The sequence below is a fragment of the Tyto alba genome, unplaced genomic scaffold (assembly GCF_018691265.1).
Source record: "Tyto alba isolate M040663 unplaced genomic scaffold, T.alba_DEE_v4.0 Super-Scaffold_42, whole genome shotgun sequence".
In the NCBI taxonomy this organism is placed as follows: Eukaryota; Metazoa; Chordata; class Aves; order Strigiformes; family Tytonidae; genus Tyto; species Tyto alba.
This window is the reverse complement of record NW_024881318.1, coordinates 4,413,857-4,426,545: the sequence shown is the minus strand read 5'-3', so window position 1 is coordinate 4,426,545 and position 12,689 is coordinate 4,413,857. Positions and strand designations below refer to the sequence as shown.

Sequence of the window (12,689 nt, the reverse complement as noted above, 5' to 3'; positions counted from 1 at the left end):
AAAAAAAAAAAAAAAAAAAGAGAGAGGCATTTCCTTCCCCTGAGGCTTTTCAGCTACCTTTAGTAATGGTGGTTACTGATTAACAAAAAAGCAATGAGACATCATTAGGAAATAAAACAAAAGCATGTTAAATAGTGTTGCAGAACAGTCCTGATGTGTGGCACCAGGACAAGGCCCCCAGCCCCAAGGGCATGAAGTGTTAATATTGGTGTCATAAACAGCAAAAAAACCTACATGGCCCAGTTAGACAGTTACTCTTTAGAGTAACTTTTCTTCTGAAAGAGATGTATCTGCTTTTTACCCTTACCTGACATACTGGAATCGGGAAAAGCCTTTGAAAGCCACTTCTGTGCTGGTTTTATTGCACTTTAACATATGGTAGCGTGAAGATTTTCATCCCTAAAATGAGACTGAATTGTATAGCTACACAGGCGAAATCACTCACACCTCTGTTTTCATGAACTCTTCCATCAGGAATTAAGCAACACAAGTCTGGAATTAGAACAAGTATAAACTGTTCTTCAATTCAACTAATTATCAGTGGTGACGTGTTTTCACTCACCTTCACTCCAGTTCTACTTCCCAAGTCTTACCTGCCAAATCCTTGTGTTCTGAAGAGTTACTCGGTAGTGCAGCATATGTACCTTCCCCAAAAGTAATCTTCACAAAATCCACCAAATAATGATTATTTGTTGGGAACATGGGTTCTTCCCCAGTTCCCAGAAGCCTGTTAGTAACAGGCTCTGTTCTTTTCCTGAAGAGAGAGTTGGAAATAACCAGAACCATTCTTCTCTTTCATTCTGCCTGATTACAGACTGAAGGAAGCTACTTCAGGGAAAAAAAAAAAAAAAAAAAAAAAAAAGGACAATTTGTCTTGATTCCCAGCCCATGAAATCCTGCAGTAAGATCATCTGCCTCTCTGCTTTCCCCTTAGTGCAGACAGGAGAGACTCCGGAGGCGACGGACAGGCTCCCCCGCCGCGGGCTGCAGGGCAGCGCGATACGTGGCCAGTCGTGGAGAAGCAGACATTATTTCTCACCTTGGAACTACTCTGACCTGCCAGGCAATTTAGGCTTGAAGTCTCCAGGGGAGTTAAGCTAACCTGCTCAGTTTTTTGGATTATTTTGGAGTTTTCTGATTAACTAGACCCACCTCACTTCAGAGAAATTTCTGGGCGGGGGCGTAGGGCGTAGGCCATCCTGATGTCCTAACTGCTCTTGGCACCAGCTGCATTTTGGTCTGAAGACACTTTTCTTTACAGCCTCACTCTGACATCAAAGAAGAACTCTGTCAAGTCATGCTGGCTGCTTATTTTTAGCAGGCTTCTTTTTCAGAGGAAATACGCAATTGCGCTTCAGCTTGGCTGGAAAAATCCAGAAGGGCTCCTGAGTTCAGACCGATTTCCCGAGGCAGTGCTCCGGGCAAAGTCAGTACTTGTTGATCTACGCCTCTCCCAGCGCCTGGATGAGGGAACTCTGAAATATGAGCAGGGACATTCCTCACTTACTCTATCCACAACACAACCAGTTTTCAACTGCTTGGAATATAATCATTTATTTATCTTTACAGTGATGACGGAAGAATGTACAGGTGTTTTCACCCATAGGTATAAAAATCTGTTTATATACAGAGTCACAATAATCTTTAATTGGGAAATCATTCTGTTCTCCTGATCCATTCTTACTAAAAACCACAGGAAAAACAAATATTTAGTACAGGCAATATAATTCCAGTAGGTTTGCAACCTGGCATCAAAAGCTCAGCTTTAGATTAAGGGTAACGTTCGATACTTAAAAAAGGACTTTAAGTCATAGGACACAAAATAAAGTTGCTTTTCAAATAAGATATATACATCAAAAATAGGAGTCTAAAAAAGGCATTGGTTTTAATGCTATTAGAAAGCTATATAAATGTGCATGGGTCCGTTTCTTCTTATAACGAAAGACCGAAGGAGAAAGTGCCTCTGTCTTTTAGGAAGTTCCTCCTGGGATAAGTCAGTTAAAAGTACCTGTAAGAGAGAAAGAAAAAAAACCCTTTTTGGAAAAAGTAAAGGCTGAAGGTTGCATCGATTAGAATGACTTTGTCGGAGCAGTTACAGCCGCGCTTCAGTTCCTTATTAAGAGCACCTCACAAACAGTCCCTAAGCGGGTATCAGAAAACGAATACAACGTCAGCAGATCCTCCGTTGCTGAGTCCCACAGATGACTAGTAACTTCTTCATTCAGCACGCCCCGCGCACACAACCTGCTTTGAACATCCAGCCTCCTTCACCACACACGCTCCTGGCACCGTCCCCAGGTTTCTGCAGCACTTCATTACGGCCTTAAATCACTTTCTGACTTCTTGTTTTATAAACACAGCTTAACGTGTACACGGAAAGTTTCTCAATAGAAAAAGATCATACTGCAACATTAGTCTGTATAAAGGAAAATAAAAAACCTTGCATCTTTCAAGCTATTTTACATTAACTAAGCCACCTACTCAAAAATCTTGAACGAGTCTATAATTAAAGCCACCAGGGCAAAAAAAAAGAAGCAGTTTTATAGAACACAGCCAACACATGTACGTTGGCTAGATACACATAAACAGGTAATGAGTCCACAAGTTGACGAAACTCAAGGTCTACTGATCCAACTGATTTCAGCAGTGAACCACAGTACCAGTGTAAAAATAACCACTTCTAATGACTCCACTGCAAAAGAAATATTTTCTGCGAAATTAAAAAATTCAGAATGACAATTTGATTCTAAAATGGAAAAGGCTTGAAATTTCACATCTTCAGACAACATTCTTTATTGACTTCCTTTAAAGTTATCCATAATTAGACTTTTATAGGAGACATACTCAGGGATTGGGAGTTTAATAGTAAATAGCTGTACCTGGAAGTAATTAAAAGATTCCAGTAGCCCGGAAAACATCAAGATTACTGGCCTGTTAAGTAAACAACACTGGCAAATAGATCTTGTCCACAATTTAAAGGTCAAATTTCCCTGTATGCTAAGTAATAAAAATGACTGCATTAGAAACATGAGTATTCAGGAGCAGGTGGGTACACTATAACTACATTTTGGTTTGAATTATAAGAATTTAACTCAAGCAACCTGCCCTTGTACCTGAAGAGGTAACCTAGTGCGCAGTCCAGCTACTGAGTGCCAAAATAACATCTGGTTGTTGGGTACACCAGGCTTATATTTTTCCTAGGTGTGTGGGGGGTCAAAATGTCGTGGAATTACCACTCTATGCAGTGGGTTGAATACCAGGTTGAATGCTCAGGAGCCTTGTTAAAGCAGTTCACAGCTTGGAAACTTCCAGCCTATATCTGCAAGTTACCTGAACACAGTATTCAGAGTTGTATAAAAATTAACTCCTTTGTATCTGTCAAAGACACTATTTTCCTCTATGGGTATTAGGTCCAGAACACAAATTGAAATTAATTCCTTTAAAATTACACAACCATCTCCAGACAGAATCCTTAGTTGTTACAACTTCAGCTAACTCCATATGGAAAGGACAGATCTCAAAGCTGTGCACTTTCATAAATGAGCGCTCGATGGAAACAAGAGAATGAATTACATTTCTTCTGCAGATGATTTAAAAAACAATTTTTAAGCAAGTGTCTGGCAAATCCACAGATCATTACTGTAAACAGGTATAAGACACGAGAAGATGCTTGGGAAAATTAATTTGTAGAGACATTATCCAATTAAAAATAAAAAGTTTCAGGAATTTGCTATGTAATTTTACTAAATTTCATTTTGAAGAACAGAAAAAGGCCAGTTACTTTGACTGCTTTATCCCAGTTTCACATCAAGTGCCAAAGAATGTACCTGCAATGGTTTCTAGAGCTTGGCTCTTTGCTGTAAAGGATGGAAACCGCTGTTTTTTCCTCACTGGTGATCTGTGTAGCATTTAATGTGAGGATGTTCACATCAATATATGCAAAACCACCCTCGTGTTCTGCCGATACAGGGCACGTCAGCTAACATACGTGTGGGGAGAAGGCAGGACGGCTCGTGCGTGATACACCGCTGCCCACCGACCGGCTCCTGCGCGACTGAACCGAGGGAGACGGGTAAATCTCAGCGTGTGCCTCCAGGAGATCAGACTCACCTGATTTCTTTTTATGCTTCATCTCCATTATCCATTTCTACATCTATGTCTTTTGTTGTATCAGCCGCTCGCGACAGAATGTCTGCCATTAGTGCTTCCTCCAGTTTTTTACGCACTTGTTGCACCCGCTCTTCTTGTTTTCTGAACGGAGAGAAGGGAAGAAGGGGTGGAAACGTTTGAGTATAGTAGTAAGCTGGGAGCATAATACTTGGATAAACAATGACTCAGGACTGTTTTCTCAACTCTTATTTTAACTTAAAACAGAATACAATAGAACAGTTCCAGTCGGAAAGGACTTACAATGATTACCTAGTACAACTGCCTGACCCCTCCAGGGCTGACCAAAAGTTAAAGCACATTTTTAAGGGCATTGACCAAATGCCTCTTAAACATTGACAGGCTTGGGGCATCAGCCACCTCTCTAAACCTTTACTAACTAGTTCTACTACCCTTGTACATACACAGGTAGTGCTTGGCACTAAAACAGAGCACTCTAAGCCAGAAATCTTCCTGCTTTAGCATGCATGGTTTAGTTTCCCTCGTAGAGAGGCAGGAGGATTGAATGCGAGATATGATCTTCCAGCCTCAGGTTAGATATGTGAAAAGACCACATGGAAAGTTAACGGAGCAGTATCCCACTGGACTATCTTTGCCAGACCGGCTTTTTTTTTTTTTTTTTTTTTTTTTTTGGCAGAGACATTTTAGGGTAGCTCACTGAAAACCATAGCAGGAGATTCCCGTCCTGAACCCTGTAAAGGAGATTTGATGCAATCTCTTTCCCAGCGTAAGACTGTGTACGCCAGGAGCACTTTTACAGGATGGTGGGGCAATGAGTAGCTTTCCAATTGCTCAGGGAACCAACTCCAAGCCCCAAACAATGTGTGTGTGGGAGAAGAACCCCAAGAAGCTTCACTGTTTCCATTTATGCATTTATTTACTCCTCCCTACTAGTCAGTGATGCATTTAAGATAGCAGCAACTTCTGCTGAAACAAAAGGTTTTTTCCTGGGGGAAGTTAACTCAAAAATATCAGTATGAATTTGAGATATTTTGAATCAACGTTTAGTTTGGAAAGTAATATTTAGCTTTCAAATGTTACCAGAACACAAAAAGTCCTCTTCTGAAGTTTTCCCAAAGCAATACAAATTTTGCATCAGACCCAGGGGGTTTTTTGCATTAAAATCTACTTGATCTATCAAGCTGTGTTTCTGCCCCCCCAAAAAAGAAAATCTTTAAACAAAATATATGCTTAAAAATAGCCAGAACCAAAGCAGGCACAGGAAAGCCACTTGTTAGTGCTGTAAACTCCCTGTGGTGTTTAAGGTGGCAGGAGAGATATAAGGAACATCGAACCTCAGAAGAGCAGAAGTGATATCCAGCATGCTCCCCAGAAGCTAGAAGCCTCGGAGGAGCACCAACCTCTAAGGCTATTCAGTTCTACAGCTTATAGAGACAGCAAAAGGATGATTTAAAAAAAAAAAAAAAACCCAAAACAAAAACAAAAACCAAAAAACAAAACAAAACAAAAAAACAAGCTAGCAGTTCAGTGAACTTTGTTTCTATCTTCCAGCTGTTTTTTGTCCTTGTTTTCTATCTTCCATATACAGCTTACTGTCCCAACACCTAGAGAGGGATCTTTCAAAGCCCCCAGGGCTGAGAACCAAACAGAACCAAAGATCTTTCTCAGAACCTGTGATAAAGGAGAAATGAAAGATAAGAGTAGCAATTCAGTATTTGTGAATTGAATGGAAACATTCCCGAGAGTCCACATAAACTGAAATATAATTAAAAAAAAAAAAAAAAAAAATCAGTAATAAGAAGTCATCACCATCTCACTGTTGGAATACATTGTGAACTGGCCAAAGATTATGGAAAATAAATAGCTGAAGTATATTTCATCGTTTCCCTTTTTGGCTTTAGAATTTTGACTTTAAGACAGCAGGATCTTTCCACAACCCGCAGCCTACAAACTCCATTGCAGCAGGCTTCAGATCACAGTCAACAGCCATTTACACCTGCAGATCCCTGCCCTGGATTCCTGGTGGTTCCTTACTAAGGGCTAATTTAGGTTATGATGATAAATGTGAACACTTAATGACAGCACTTTTTAGTAAGTGCCTGAATGATCAAATGAGAGAGAAGAAAGCTGCTGGAATATCTTTATAAAGTTCCCCTTTGGAGTGCAAAGAAAATTCTGGTGAACTAAACTACAGCAAGGACGCTTCTCTACTTTCACAAAGAATGGATCGAGAATGAAATGTAAATGTTCCTTGAATATGGTTCTGGTCACTGGGCATTTTAAGTGTATAACTACTGGAAAAGCCCTGAAGTATCACAGATCCAGTTAAGAGACGGGAGATCAACAATCCTTCCTTTGTCAAAAAAGTCACAGGGCTTTTAGACAGCCTTGCCCACCCAGTAACCTGACTGAAACCATGAGCAGCTGAGCTGGGAGAGGACGGAGGCCCGTTCTAGGCTGCGAATGTTTCATAACATCAATGTGTATCAGAGAATCCACTTGCCAGAAAGCACGCAAGAAATTAATCTGGAACAACCTTTCTTTCTTGGTGCTACAAGGTCCTTCCCTGCTTTGCTCTTCAGTGAGTCTGTTGTTCAGATACAGAATCTAACATAAAGGCCAGCAAGTATCTTATATATCAACTTTGAGGAGCTGGGCACAAAACAATAAGAAGCTTTACCACTTCATCAGGCTCCTTTATTTGAGACATTCTTTTAAATGTACTGAATTATGTCGATGAAGTTTTGAAAACCATATGATGAAGCATAAGCTAAATCCGACCTAGATTACAGAATCAATACCTTGATTTGTAACAAGCCCCTTCCTACCATCTCAGATATATGACTGTAGTATTTCTAACTCTCACAATACACAGAAGAGACAGCCACATTTCTGTATCTCAGACTAACTTCTGCTATTAAGGACCCACATTTCCTGTTCAGAGTATATGTGGCCTTCTCCAGAGGTTCCTTGCAGTTCTTGCTTCCCAAATTGATGTGAAGACAGCTTTTCTCAGTTACCTCATTTCCAAACTTCCAGCCAGCAAGTTGATCAGTGTCGTGGTTTAGGCCCAGAGGGCAACTGAGCACCACGCAGCCGCTCGCTCCCTCCCTCCCGCATTGCAGAGATGGGGGGGGGGGCAGAATATGGAGCAGGAATTGGCTCAAGGAATCCATCTGAGGACTGGGAGGAGTCACTCACCCATTATGGTCACAGGCAGGAGACAGACTCGTTAGGGGAAGTAAAAAGAAACATCACTAACTCAAACACTAACAAGACAGCACTTAACAGACAAGGTGGGACAGTGGGAAGCGCCACCACATCCCAAACCCCCTTCCCCCCCTCACCCCTCCCTCCTCCCCGGGCTCAGCTCTGCTCCCCATCTCTCCCCCTCCTCCCCCAGCGGCGCAGGGGCAGGGGATGGGGGTCACAGTCAGCTCCTGCTCCTTCCTGCTCGGGAGCTGGGGGGAACGCCGCACAGCCCTCCCCTGCTCCCCGGGGCTCCCCTCTCACTGCAGACAGTTCTCCACCAACCTCCTCCGGCGGGAGTCCCTCCCCACAGGCCGCAGCCGTTCCCGAGCTGCTCCGCCGTGGGTCCCCCCCGCGTGTTCCAGCCCTCCCAGCACCGAACCACCACAGTGGGGGCTGCTTCTTCCCTCAGAGTCCCGGCCTCCTTTAAGCGCAGCCGCCTGTCCCGGGGTGGGCTCCTCCATAGGCTGCAGGTTGGCTTCCACTCCACCGGTGACCTCCCTGGGTGGCGGGGGGTGGCCCTGCCATCTACCCACAGGGTACAGGGGGTTCTGCTCCAGCGCAGCCCCTCCCCTGCCTCCTCATCCCTTCCACTGACCCAGGCATCAGTCCTCCTCTCAACTCCCCCTCACAAGTCCCAGTCCCCTCACAAGTCTAAACCCCTTCTCAGGTTCCCCTTCTTAAATACGCTATCGCAGAGGCACAGCCCTGGCCAGAGGTGGGTCCGACTCGCAGCCAGGGGAGCTTCAAGAAGCTTCTCACAGGGGGGAACTGCTGCAGCCCCCTCCCCTGCTACCAAAGAAAAAAAACGCACCACAGGAACCCAGCACAATCAACCACAGAGCAACAACCAAAAAATAATTCACAGCACTCCCAGTCCTGAAGAGTCTGGTCTTTTAGCAAAGAGAGTTTGTATGTATTAAAAGCATAGGTCTTTTTATAAAAGTAGTATGACTTTTAAAGCATATGAACTACCAAGAGCAAATATTTAAGTACGAACAGCAAGAACACACTACTAATAAAAAGTTCTCATCCTTAACACTAAGTAAAACTGAAGGACTTAAGAGTATTTCCATTCAATTTTATTGACTTCTTACTCTATGTTCTGGGTTTGAGTGAGTGGTGGGGTTTTTTGGTGGCAGGGGAGGGGGCTATAGGGGCAGCCCCCTCTGAGAAGCTTCTCGAAGCTCCCCCAGCTCCAAGTCAGCTCCACCTCTGCACCTAAACTGAGCCCATCAGCTGCGCCTCTGCAATAACGTATTTAAGAAGGGACATGGTGAGGAGCAGAGGGACTGGTGAGGAGGAGCTGTGGCAGCTGTGTGAACACCAAGGTCAGTGGAGGAACGGAGGAAGAAAGGAGGGGGGAGGTGTGCCAGAGCAGAGACCCCCCTGTATCCTGTGGGGAGATGGCCCCCACCCCACAACACCCATGGAGGTCTACAGTGGAGCAGACACTGATATATGGCCTGTGGGGGTTCCCACATAAACAATTAAGGGGAATGTGCCCAAAGGAGGCCAGGACTCTGAGGGAAGAAGCAGCCCCCTGCTGTTGTAGCTCAGTGCTGGGAGGATTGCAGCATGCGGGGGTGTCCCATGCCAGAGCAGCTCGGGAAGGGCTGCAGCCATGAGAGGGACACCAGCTGGAGAAAGTTGGTGTCCCACGCTGGAGCAGCATGGGGAAAGCTGCGGCCTGTGGGAGGGACTCATGTCGGAGAAAGTTCATGGAGGACTGTCTCCTGTGAGAGGGGGACCACGCTGGATCAGGGGGAAGAAGTTCCAGAAGCTCCCCCCACCAAAGATGGAAGAAGCAGCAGCACTGACTGCACACCCCCACACCCCCCCATTCCCTGCCCCTGCGTTGCTGGGGGAGGAGGTAGAGATACTGGGAGCAGAGCTGAGCCCGGGAAGAAGGGAGGGGTGGGGGGAAGGTGTTCTCAAGATGTGGCAATGCTTCTCACTGTCCTACTCTGTTACGTATTGTTGTTAGTGTCTGTAATAAATTTATGTTCTTTTTTCCTCGCCTAACGAGTCTGCCTTTTGCCCATGACCATAATGGGTGATTTGCCCCTCCCAGTCCTATCTCTATCCCAAGCCTGGCTCATTTGTTCTTTCTCATTGCTAGCAGAGAAGGGAGAAGTGAGCGGCTGCATGGTCTTTGGCTGCTGACCAGGCTCAAACCACGACATCACAGCAGTACGAAGTAAAACTACTTTAGCCCATTAAGAGGGTGCCAAGGAAGGCCAGCGTGCTGCCCACAATTCCCGCTCCTCGCTACTGGCCCTCAGCCCATCAGCTCTACCGCCTTGCCAGCACCGTCGGATCCTGCTCACCTCCCCAGCTGCATCACTCCCCGCTAAGCAGCTCCCTGGCCACGGGTTCTTTTCAGCCTTCCTCCAGCAAGACACAACCTTCCTCCTTCAGTTTAAGTGCTATTGCCTTTAAAAGCAAACTAAAATTAAAGACGCGTTACTCCTAACACAGAAATCTGCAAGCCCCTAATTCCAATTCTGACCTTATTTTCAGTAGAGAACTACTTTATACTACGGGATTGTGGGTAGCTCTGCATTCAGATGATTTCCTTAGTGCTTTTTGCAGGATTTTATTTGTCTTCACTACTTGCACTCTTCTCAGCCCGCAGGACCATGCGTGCATTCTTTAAAGACATGTGTGATTCCACACTACTGCATGCAATCAAACTATGATACTGTGCCAACCTCCCCTCTGATTTCTCCATCTATTTTTCTATATTGCTAAATCTATTGAGGATCCATTTGATTGAGCTCCTCATGGGCTGGTGATGAGATATCTACTATGTCATCAAAATAAAAAATTGCGTATAGTTCTAGTGATAGCATTCAGCTGCAGCAGAAACACAAAGGTATCTTTACACGTAGGATTGGTGTCAGATTAGATAGGAAAAACCCACAGAACCAACTTGTCCTTGCCTGAACACCAGATCCACCTCCCTACATGTCAGGAGGGAGTATATCCCTTTTTCCCCTGCTCTTCCAGCACATTCAAATATAGTATTTTTTGAAGACACTCTAATCAAAAACTATTACCAGAAGTGCTTACAGTAACATTTACTCTGCTTTTATGAAAAACATACTCTAGAGCTTCTCAGCAGCAGGGATTCCAGATGTCTTCCACTAACCAGATCTGAGATGCACTGCTGAAAGGAGAATTAATTACTAGTATGTTGACTGTATTTGCTGTATTATATTAAACTCAGGTTTAGGAGCATCTGCCAATTCCCTCCCCCCCACATACACCTTGCCAACACATCATTTCCAATAGGTCTTTCCCATCTCCTCCTTCCCTCTCAGCAGAAATTATCGACTGTTGAGACAGCATAAGCTAAATGGTACTTACAGAAATTCTCAGATGCCTGGTTACTGTGACTTTCCTGACATACTCCATATTAAACTCATCCTTAGATCTGCAGTCAGAAAGTTTCTCTCATAGCCAAGACTGAAAAGGATTATTTAGGGTTTTGCCTCCCCGCAACACACATCACTTTACCTTACAATCTTCTTGTTCCAGAGGAGAGCTCAGACTGTGGAAACATTCTCAATCTCTCCTTCTCATCCTTTGGCACATTAATGTTCTTGTGGCTTTGGTGTGTCATACTGAAAATGAGGTTTGTATGGGGTATGGAGGAATATTGTGAGGGACTAAGCTACAGCTGACTAGCTTGGATCAAGGTTCATATAGCTTAAGATTCAGACATTCTTAAACCCATGCCAAACAAATTTAAAGAGCATTAAACTTGAATTACTTTCCATTCCTGTCTCACGGTAAATACAGCTTAGTTTTTGGACAGATTAACAGGTACTTTTTCTTACCTGCTACTGCGCAAAGCGTGAAGCAGCCAGATATACTACATTAATTGTTATGCCTTGGTAAATTTAAAAGGTTACGGCTACCCATAAGAAAAAAGCAGAAATCCCATTGCCATAATATTTTAAAAAGGCAGTTGTCGCAATAGCCAAGAAAGCTCTTACAGGGTGATGGTAAGCGCTGAGCAAAGACTGAGCAAGAGAAAGGGCTGTTGAAAACTGAAAGGTGGGATTTTCAGAAACAACTTTAATGCTTTAGGGAAAGAAATCCCCTGAAAACTGTAAGCTTTAGAAAATCCCACTAAAGAGAGAGACATATGAAAAGAATGACAGACCGGATGATGAAGCAGAACAGAGCTGTGAGTCAAAAATGAATTTTATAATATATTGCAAAACTTCATCCACCTAGGAACCGCTAGAAAAAAACAATCTATCTCTTTGTATTTTCAGAAGATATCATTCCCCAGTTCATCCCAAAAGAGAGAAAGTGGTTAAAGCATTTATCTAGCAGAGACACAAAGGTTGTCAATCTTAGCTTTTCATGGAAATAGAGGCAACTCAACAGTGCAGTTGCAAAGAACATAACCAGATTCTGGTCAGGAAAGAAGCTACAAACAGAAGCTGCAAAGCAGCAATCTCAAGAGAAATATCTCACAGACTCAGTGTGGGAGAAGACAGATAATAGGAATTTTAAAAACCTGCCTCAGGAGGCTAAGATTTGGATGTAAAGACCCCCGGGAACCACACCATACTCATTTTACATACTTACCTTTCACAGGACTAGCATTAAGAAACCCCCAACTATTCAGAAGGTGTATCCCACAGATGAGAAAAAAATAGGTGCTTGTCCCTAGTGAGAAGGAAGCATGGCAGATTCTTAACCATGCACTTATAGGAGGTAATTCAATGTTTTCCCAGTGAATGTGATGAACCAAAAGAGGCAATTTGGCATTTTACTCTGCTTATGGAAGAGATTTACCATCATTACATGACCAGGAATATTTTAAGTTAAACATGAGTCAAGCTGACAGCTATTTTATTAGATGTAAACAACTGCTGTGATCTCCCTGAAGAATTTACAGTACAAAAAAATATGCTGGCACCTCACGAGATATCCCCAATGGCAAACCTTTCCTTACCATTATATAAGTTCAAAAGCAATTGCGCTGCTTTCCTTAGCAATAACAGGTGCCGTATTCTGATACTACTTCTTTATGCAATGTGTTTTCTGGATGGTCTTAAAATGAAAGCCAGCTTCACACAAAGAGTATGAAAAGGTAACATTGAAAAATATTTAATCCTTTTGTAGTGAGCTGCCTACAAAGTTATGAACCAGAAGAGATACCAAACTGGCAGAGTATTCATAGAGGCGGAGCTGCTCCGGCTCAGAATCTGTATCCCTCCAAATTCAGAATCTGCTTTGTAAAAACAACTGAATGACTGATAAACTAAAAAAGGAATTTTATTTCCAGT

General features: G+C 43.5%; 1 protein-coding gene across 1 annotated transcript in view; it reads right to left on the bottom strand.

The window, feature by feature from the left end:
- Positions 1-1,527: 1,527 nt before the first annotated feature.
- Positions 1,528-12,689, bottom strand: part of MBD2 (methyl-CpG binding domain protein 2) — a 45,570-nt gene continuing 34,408 nt past the window's right edge. Inside the window, exons 6-7 of the mRNA XM_042804995.1 lie at positions 4,111-4,251; positions 1,528-2,008 (exon numbers count right to left, since the gene is read on the bottom strand). Of these exons, the coding sequence (XP_042660929.1) occupies positions 4,122-4,251 (130 nt within the window). The 3' untranslated portion in view covers positions 1,528-2,008; positions 4,111-4,121. The remainder of the gene's footprint in view (positions 2,009-4,110; positions 4,252-12,689) is intronic.